The sequence below is a fragment of the Octopus sinensis genome, linkage group LG2 (genome assembly GCF_006345805.1).
Source record: "Octopus sinensis linkage group LG2, ASM634580v1, whole genome shotgun sequence".
NCBI lineage: Eukaryota > Metazoa > Mollusca > Cephalopoda > Octopoda > Octopodidae > Octopus > Octopus sinensis.
Genome location: NC_042998.1, coordinates 70,168,276 through 70,178,709, shown reverse-complemented (window position 1 = coordinate 70,178,709; position 10,434 = coordinate 70,168,276). Strand labels below are relative to the sequence as shown.

General features: G+C 38.1%; 1 protein-coding gene across 5 annotated transcripts in view; it reads right to left on the bottom strand.

Moving 5' to 3' along the window:
* The window catches only part of LOC115232652 (SAM and SH3 domain-containing protein 1), a 382,483-nt gene extending 379,213 nt beyond the window's left edge, over positions 1 to 3,270 (bottom strand). For 4 of the 5 annotated variants that reach the window (XM_029802657.2, XM_029802662.2, XM_029802660.2 and 1 more), the window contains exon 1: positions 1,789 to 3,270. In XM_029802657.2, the coding sequence (XP_029658517.1) occupies positions 1,789 to 2,361 (573 nt within the window). In that variant the 5' untranslated portion in view covers positions 2,362 to 3,270. The remainder of the gene's footprint in view (positions 1 to 1,788) is intronic. The other variant, XM_029802659.2, reaches the window with a different exon arrangement.
* Positions 3,271 to 10,434: the final 7,164 nt, after the last annotated feature.

Sequence of the window (10,434 nt, the reverse complement as noted above, 5' to 3'; positions counted from 1 at the left end):
CCAACATGTATGTATACTGTTATTCTCTTGTAATGTGATGTTTATAACTCTTGCGTTTTACACATCTGTGTGACATGAGTGTGTCTGTGTGCCCGTGGTGTGTATGCCAATGCGTAGTGATTAAGTACGTTACCGTGTATATATATATATATATATCTGTGGTATAATTATATATGTGCTTGTGTGTGTACTTGTGATATGTATGTATATAATTGTGTAAGTGTGTTTATGCATGTCTGTGATGTAAGTATACGTGTGTGTGACAAAACTAAACGTAAGCAAGGTGTGTATATTCGTGTTTGTAACTGTGTTTAAGTGTCTACGATCTGTACGCACATAACTGACAATGTAAATTGTACGTGTAACACTGTATATAATAGTGTATATCTGTGTACGGGTGTATATTATGTACATATGTGTTCGTGTTTTAATGTATGTTTGCGACGTGTGTGCATTTCTGTATTTTTATATTGTGTGCCTGCAATTATATATAGGATGTATAGCTGTGTTTATGTATGTAATTGAATGTGTGTCAGTATGTTTATGTAAATAATGGTTTGTACGCATGTGTGTGAGAGAGAAACTATGTAATTGTGTTGTATAAAATTGTATTAATAAAATCTTGGGCGAAGTTTCGCATGTCGTAGCACAGATTTCCGTCGATTTCCGTAAAAAACTTTTATTTTTTTACATAAGTAATGAGAGCGAAAGAGACTAAGAGGAAGCGATTTTATGACGAGAAGGTTTCTCTTTGAAATCGGCCTGTGTGTGTTTGGTGGGGTGTGGGAGACAGACAGTATGTTGTGTAAGTGAAGTGCTTCTGTTAGTGTGTGCGAAGAGACAGAGAGAGTAATGTGTGAAAGAGAGAGATAACTGATTTTTTACTCGGTGTATGTGTATATGTATGTATGCATGTATGTGTGTGTGTGTGTATGTATCTATGTATGTGTGTGTGTGTGTATGTATCTATGTATGTGTGTGTGTGTATGTGTATGTGTGTATGTATGTATGGTCGATTCAGTGTAATTTTTTACTCGGTGTATGTGTATATGTATGTCTGCATGTATGTGTGTGTGTGTATGTATCTGTGTGTGTGTGTGTGTGTAAGTATGTGTGTGTGTATGTATGTGTGTGTGTGTATGTATCTATGTATGTGTGTGTGTGTATGTATGTATGTATGGCCGATTCATCGTATCTTGTATAAAAAGAATTTTTTGTGTAAATATGAAACTATCTTTACAATTGTAAGGTTTATAACTGTCCGTAAGCGTGTATATGTATTGTGTGTAGTCGTTTAAGTCTATGGGTATATATAACTGTTTGTGTAAGTATAAGTGTGTATATAACTGATTGTATGAGTCTAAGTGTGTATATAAATGTTTGTATGAGTCTATATGTGTACGTAACTCAGTAAGACGAAAAGAACAACGACTGGAAGAGGGCAGGAGGAATGGGGCGGGAGTGATTCGGGTGAATGAGTCAGGGACGTGGGAGGCGCGGGAGGAGTAGAGATAATAAAAAAAAGATGCGTATGGGGTGGGAGACGGGAAGAGAAATGTGATGGGAGGGTTTGCCAGGATAGAAATTGGTGGTGGCAGGGGGGGGGGGGGCAGAAGTGATGAGTGGACAGGGAATGGAATGAGGAGCAAAAATTCAAAACAAAACATAACAGCAAAACATGAATAAAGAAATATTACAGGTAAAAAAAAAAAATATGTTTTTTTTTTCCCTTTCCCCCACCCTCTCTCCGCCGTTGTACCTCCCTTAAATCAATCATTATTGACTTACCGCAGTGGTGTAAGGTGGACCAGACAGATCGATCTCATCTCGAACAAGTTTGTCACGGATAATATGTTTTAACTGTATCTTGGGGTAAGTCAACAACGCAGACTTGCCATCTTCATAATCATTGGGCAGACGACGGGAAGAATGGATCGGTTCGTTTGTGGAACAATCTCCGCTGTGATCGCCGTTGTTGCCACCACCAATACCACTACCACTACCACCACCCAGACACACCAAACCACCAGTTCTATGGTAGGTGCTATCTGTGTTGTTAGCGGTGGTGGTACAAGCCACATGTCCATGACCGTCTACTATACTAGCAGCCACACCAATATCATTGTTGGGTTTTTCGAGGGTAAAATAAACGGCCGTTCCACCTTGTTCACGAAGAATTCTCACAGCATCCAAGATTCGCTGGCGATGTTCCTGTTTGAAGACTCCTATGGCGTCCAAGTCGGGATCGCCGATCTGTTTGCAAATTTCCAGATCATCGTAACCATTATCCAAGAAGGCTTGTGTGTAGTGCACCAGATTCAAAGAACGCAGCCAATCTGTAACTATGTTCCAGTCGGCCATATCCTAAAGGCAAGGAAATACCACACATACACAAGACACACACCTCTGCTGCTTTCACTCATACACAACATATATAGCTATATGTAGATGTATGTAAATATATATATATATATATACAGAGATAGAGAGATAAAGGCATATAAATATTTATATATTTATATGTATTTTTTTTATATATCTATATATACACACACATACGCTCTCACGCGCGTATACAAATTAACTCAATCACGCACCTAGGTGAAAATACATGTATACACAGAAATATATTTACAAGCTATAGAGGAAGAGTACTCACACAAACACATGTATATTAATTAACACACACTCGCATACAGAGAGATAGATAGACCGACTAGGAGACCAAACCAGACGAAAGCTGCTTCCTTCGTTAAGAACTTTAGATACATAGATATACAGAGGAGGAAAAAAAGAGAGAGGAGCTGATAGTGGTGGTGGTGGTGGTGGTGGTAGTGGTGGTGGCAGCGGGTATGGATTCCTCGGTTTGGTGTCTTGTTGGTATCCACTCACAGAATAATTTTGTATTCCTCCTGTACTATTCCATCTTTACGGCATGTATGTGTGTGTGTATATATATATATACATATAATATATATATATATATTATGTTTATGTATGTATATATATATTCACACAAATCTGTTTTGATTATATGTATGTGTATGTATATATATATATGTTACATATATATATATATATATATCCTTACGTCGAAGCTGCTGCTGTTGTTGTTGTTTGTGTTCTTTTTGTTGTGTGTGTGCCCCCCCTTACGGAGCCTACACCGAGCTGAGTTCCATTCCAGCTAGCAGGACTCCTCGAACTACAGTAAGCTTGCCTGCCGAACACACGCACACGCGCGCGCACATTGATACGTACACATACACTAGAAAGAGGTGCAGCTACTCCAACGCATTAGTATATACAGTGACACACACACGCACACGCAAGAAGGGGAGGAGGAAGAGTAAGACCAAGAGAGAGAGTGAGAGAGCTGCGGTGACGTTTGGCGTGTTAACATAGCTTATACTCTGCCTTTTCCCCTTTCCCTTTTTTTTCAGTCTTTCGTTTCTTTTTCCTCTCTTATACTCCTCATACTTTCCTCTCTGTATCATCTCCTTCCCCGACTCTTTTTGCTTATTAATGTTGCTGTTGATGCTGATGCTCTTACTGCTGTCGTACACCACTTCAACCTCCCCTTTCACTATTCTTTCTTTCTTCCTCTTATTTTCTCCTCCCTTGCCTTCCTCCCCTTCCTCTCCAAACTCCTTCTGATGCTGAATTCCTCTCTCAGTTTTCTTTGCTTATGATTTCTTTATCAGGCCCTCTCACCAATACCCCAACGGCCTGCCACTCCAGTGATGTTTGCAGTAGTAGCAGTAGCACGGCTAATAGTAGTATTAGTAGTAAAGACAGTAATAGTAGTAGCAGCAGTAATAACCTCTAGTTGTGAGATGAGGATGGCGATGGCAACGACTGTAAGAAAATGAAGGGGAGGATTGAGATTTAGATAAGCGAGGGGGAATGTGAGCAGAGTAGGAGGAAGCAATGTGAGGGAGGTAGAGAATAGCAATATAGTGACGTAATATGGGAGATAGGAGAAAGTACCTGGGTCAGAAAGAGAGGGTGAGGAAGAAAGATGTTTAAAGAAATAGTAAAAGTTATTGAGAGAGTGTGTATGTAGCTAGCAGACGAGAAGGGAGAAAGATAAGTAAAGGGTTTAGAAGTAAGAGACAGAGAAAGACAGAAAGAAACAAAGAGGGTAGATGGGAGAGATGAGTGTGCAAGAAAATGTATGAAAGAGTAAGATAGAGAGAGAGACATAGAGAAAATGAGAGCGTGTGTATATGTTTATATTCGCAGATAACATGAGGAAAGGAAACAATGTGGATGTTTGTATGGATATGTGTGTGTATGTGTGAATGTGTGTGTGTATGTGAGTGTGTGTGTGCGTCTGTGTATGTGTAAGGAACACGGATAAAGAAAGTGTACGGAAGGCGAATAAAGTAAAAAGAGTAAGGGTTAATGAGAGAGGTGTAAGGGAAGCGTGAGGGGGAGAAGAGGAGAGAAAGAGATAGTGAAAAGGGTGTATGGAAGAGTGAGAGGAATAATCGAGTAATGATGGAAAAAGAGTAGAGTCGTGAAAGACAGGGTGGATGTAGGGGAGAGGTGTAGAGGAAGAGGCTAATTAGCTGTACATACACGCATGTATGTATATATGTATATATATATATATATATTATATATATATATATATATATATATATACACGAGTGAATGGACAAACGGAAGGACGCTCAAGAGTACCAACGAATTTGAATGAAACTGTTTTGATCCATATATATATATATATATATACATACATAATACATACATACATACAATACATACATACATACATACATACATCATACATACATACATGCATACATACATATATATATATATACATACATACATACATACATACATACATACAATACATACATGCATACATACATATATATATATATATACATACATACATACATACATATGCACATACACTTGCATGGGTGTGTGTGTATATATATATATATATATATATATATATATATATAATATATGTGTATGTATAAATAGATAGATACATACATACACATAAAGTGCTTGACTGATTGATTGCTTGCTTGATTGATTGATTAATTGATTGATTGATTGATACGAACATACATGCATGTATATGCACATAGTTACACACATGTACATGCGTGTACCCGCACGCACACACACACACACATACACCCGTGTGCGCGATCCGAACTATAACAATTTCCTGCTCAAACAACATCCACCACCACCACCACCACCACAGATTCTACTACTATTACTATTACTATCACTACCACAACGACAGCTAATGCTACCACTGCTGCTACTACTACAACTACTACTACTACTGCTACTACTACTACTACTACCACCACCACCACCACTACTACTACTACTACTACTACTACTACTACTACTACTACTACTACCACTACTACTGCTGCTGCTGCTGCTACTCCTTATTCTGGTCTTGTGTAGCTATCTTGTATAACAATGTGCCAGAGGTACGATAATGAAGTATTGAGCAGCATGTTGATTTCTTGAGCCCTCCATTGAGATCTTGTTGAGGATTGTTAATAATATTGGGACTCTTGCTTGCCTGGGATCTTTCTGTGAATTTTTGATATCATTCGGGGATTGTTCATTGCCCGAGTTGTTTATGTAGGTCTTATATGTCATCGCGACTTTTGGTTGTCTTTGATATTTAATTGTTTAATACCACCAATCGAGCTATACTAGCTAGTTGTTGCAATAGTAAGTATACATAGGGAACCATTAGATATAATAATGGCACTCTAAGACAGTTCCTTGTGGTACTCAGCATGGGATGCTCCACTAAGAATAGTTGACTGCAATAGTTTGGTTCCTTTCTTTTAAGAAATAGTTAAGTTAAGTTAAGTTAATTTTTTGGCTCAAAAAGCAAAAAGCAAGGCCATGTAGGGGGACATGGAGTTATGTACAGGGAGGGTGTTCATGCAAAGAGTTCAGGCCATTTCTGGTCAAGAGAGACTTTGAACCGAGCGGTCGTCGGCATCTTCACTATCTCGTCTGGCAGCTTATTCCACGGATCCGCAACCCGGACGGAGAAAGCCCCTCTCCTTCAATTGAGATGAAATCGTCGCAGATAGAGCTTTTCGGAGTGACCCCGCAGCCGACGCTCTAGAGCAGGAGTGAAGAACAGCTCTTTCGAGAGGTTACACTTTCCGCTTATGATGCTGTGAGCAAGAATGAGATCACCACGGCGTCGTCGTTTTTCTAGAGAATAAAAGTCGAGCGTCTTCAGCCTTTCTTCATAAGACAAATGCTTGAGACCAAGAACTATGCGGGTAACCAGCTTCTGGACCATTCTAGTTTTCCTGCTTTGCGGAAATTATATAAGTTGAGGCCTATTCTCTCACAGTCAACGTTCTGGAAAAATCTGTAGAACGACCGGGCGAAAAGGAGATGGTGACGAATGAATGGCTCCTTTAAATACCGCACAGTCGCCTTACAATAAAAGCCAAAATATGGATGAATGAATAAGAGTGCCAAAAGGAATAAGGAATAAGGACAAAGCCGTAGAATGTTTAAGAGAAAGGTTTTATTTAGATGTTAACATGTGAGTAGCAGAGTGTGTCTATGTGTCCGACATAAGTACATAATAATAATAATAATAATAATAATAATAATAATAATATAATAATAATAATAATAATAATAATAATAATAATAATAATAATAATAGACAATAGACAGGCCGTCTTGCATACATAATGTGTGTACAAACAAAGGTGTATGCGTGTGAGATAAAATACAGAGCAATAGAAAGAGTCTATAACAGGACGCTATAAGTTCAGACACAAGATGGAGATAAATACCAGTTCGTAGTAATGAACGCAATTGTTGGAATTCTGTACAAGAGGTTGAGATCACAAGGCAGAACCGGTTACTACGCGTGTAGAGGTTGTGGTTTCTATGCTGTGCCGGGTTACTTGGTACAGAAGGTTCTCGCAGGTAGACTTGAGTATTCACAAACAGCGTGAAGTTAAACCTAGGCGAATGTTGCTGTCGTCGATAAGATAAAGGCGACGGTGGTGAAGGTCCTCAAATGCTGCTAGTGTTGGTGTCGCAGTCACTGGAACTGGCTGACTGTCGCTGGAACATGGCCGTGTCGCTGGGTGCTCTGTGGTCAGCAGTGAGGACCAAAGACAAATTACGGTTTGTTGATGTAGTTTTTAAAGGGCTTAGTGGGCTCCAGAAGAGAACCTAGAAGACTGTGTCACGGGACCTTATCAGAAGGCTGCGATTGGTTGGCTTACACATTGGCGCAAAATAAAGCAAAAGACAAACTGCACCAAAACCAATCAATCAGTGTAGTGGACACAACTGGGCTTAAGCGGCCGAAGGCTAACTATTATCTGCTACGTCCGTATTTGTGTTATATATGTCAGAAAGAGAGAGAGAGAGAGAGAGAGAGAGAGAGAGAGGGAGAGAGAGAGAGAGAGAGAGGATGTTTTACACTAAGGATCCGCTACAAATCCTTGCCAAGTCCAACTCTACAACATCAGTGTTAGAGTGCCAATATAATTTACTTAACTTACAATCAACGCTGGATTAACCAATGAGCAAAATAAACACGTGCTAAGGGCATCAAGATAAGATGGGGACCACAGAAATGGTAAATGGTTAACAGCACAAAAGAAATCACTTTGAATTACTTTTTTACTCTTTTACTTGTTTCAGTCATTTGACCGCCTTTAGTCGAACAAATCGACCTCAGGACTTATTCTTTGGAAGCCTAGTACTTATTCTATCGGTCGCTTTTGCCGAACCGCTACGTTACAGGAACGTAAACACACTACCATCAGTTGTCAAGCGATGTTTGGAGGGACAAACACAGACACACATACATATATACACACATACATATATATATATATATATATATATATAATATATATATATATATATACATATATACGACGGGTTTCTTTCAGTTTCCGTCTACCAAATCCACTCACAAGGCTTTGGTCGGCCCGAGGCTATAGTAGAGGACACTTGCCCAAGGTGCCACGCAGTGGGAATGAACCCGGAACCATGTAGTTGGGAAGCAAGTTGCTTACCACACAGCCACTCCTTTATTTAAAATAGTATTCGAAGGGGTTTATATGATCGGAAATATAATTTCCAAGTGTTGGTGAAGTCATAATTAGGATCTGATCAAAGGCTTTGCAAACTCCTTTCTTGCTCATGTCTTTTTCCACAAAAGTTCGAGAGGAACATAAACCAGTGGTATCACCCTCACCAGTTTTGGAGGACCTGTGAAGACCATGAACACTTCTCCTTTCTTCAGACCCAGCAAATCAAAAAGTTCTGTGACTTGACGAACGACTTCATGTACATCAATCAATTTACCTTTCTTTAGTTGTAGTTAAAATATCCGTGCATGTATTAGCGAGACCGTTCCAGAGGCAGGGGCCATATTCCATTATAAGTACCTCTTGAACTTCGAATAGGGTTAATAGTTGTGCGTAAATGAAGTATTTTCTGGCTCTGGAGAAAGGCCATCTTTAAAATGTAGTCTTTGCTATGGTGAAGTTTGATCGGCAACACCAAAAACATAAAACATTAATAATTTACCGTCTGCTCAACTCCATCCTTTATGAATAGCATATATGTACTCTTTCATCATTTTATGTAGCTTATTTCACTGAACTTATGAATGAAATAGTAAATGAAGCAAGTTTTCTAGAGCCATTTTCATGTTTTTAAGAAAACTATAAGTAAAACATTAGGGTATGTTGCTAAGTTTAGTCTCATTTTGCCTATGGCGGCTATTGCACATGTTTCGCATCATGTTATTCATGTTTATCGTTTCTCAGTGTAAAGTTAGTATGGATGGAAATTCTCAGATGGCTCGGCTATTTTCATATGTACCACCGGAGTAGTTAAAATACTATAGAACTGTTTATTGATTGTTGTCCTTATTTTGTCATAATTGATCTATTTATTTAAACAGTACCACCATCACGTGATGTACTGACATTCCTTTATTTGAGGATCTGTAGAAAACTTTAAGCTTTTTTTTTCTTTTATGCTGTCTTCGGCCAACGTTTTCTTCGAATGCTCTCTCGTTTTCATGTGAGTATCTTATTTTAGTCCCCATGTCTTTGAGCGGCATTTTAAACTGATTTCTTTTTCTTTCAGCTGTACGCTCAGGTAACTAATGAGAGATTCATGAGAATATTCTTGTCCATGGAAATTATTTTTTTATGAACGCCAACATTTCTCACTGAAACCTTTTAATGCATCTAGCTGGCATTATTGATGTAAATTACCGAAGTTTTATGTCATTGTCTTGCAAAGAGAAGGTTGGGGATTAGTTTGTCTCATCTGTTTATTTATTGTTTTCCAATGAGTTTTGGAAATTCCGATTAAAAGGCTGGAGTGGCTTGGAAGAGCTGGCATATCAGCTACCTTGAACCATACATAGTTAATTCCTCAGTGTTAAGATCAAAGAAGATTTTAAGAGTCACCTTTATATTGCGGATTACTTCCACATTATTTGTGAAGCAGAGATCCAGTGTTTTGTTGCTTTTGTTGAGGCAGCAGACTATAATATCTTCAGCAAATTTTTGAGTCAATGTTATTATCAAAACAAATTAGATTCAAATAATATAGTACACTTTACACTGACATATATCCCACGTTAGCAGAATATTTTAACGTCACTACATCGAATTTGTCAATTATCAGACAATATGATAAATTAAAGGATATAATTACCAATCGAAAGTTTGGTAATTAAAGCAACCGACAACTGAAAAATTTTAAACAATTGCTGACAAACGCCAAGTTTGACATAAGTAGCAATGATAAAAACTTCAAATTATTCAAGTCAAATGACAAGCATCATGGTACATATGAATTTATACATGCTGATTCAGCCCAAAGATCGAACGAAAAATATTTATAAATGTAAATATGGAGCAGGAAAGAAATTTGATTTGCTATATCGAACGTCTGAATTGTGAAAAAAAAATATTAACTAGACTGGAAAATCATTATCATAACGTATGCAAGAACACAGACAGTAAATTAAAGACCCTCATATCACACCGATCCTTTTTAGGAGTCATTTGAAGATATACAGTAATAAGTTTATTTTAATATTTCTACTTGTTAATGCGGTGAGCTTACAGAATCGTTAGCCCGCCGGGAACAATGCCTAGCAGCATTTCGTCCGTCTTTACTTTCTGAGTTCAAATTCCGCTGAGGCCTCTTTTCGGAAAAGATAAAATAAGTACCGTTGAGGGATCTTTTCGATTTGACCGGCAGTTTTTTAAGATAATTTCCACGTAACTAAACACTTTTAAACTTTGTATACTGGTAGAATGTGTTTATAAAACATCTTTTTCTCTTGGCTTTATTGAGAAAATTCTATAGTTTGTAAGATATTTGTTGTTTTTTTTCTTCAATTTCTGC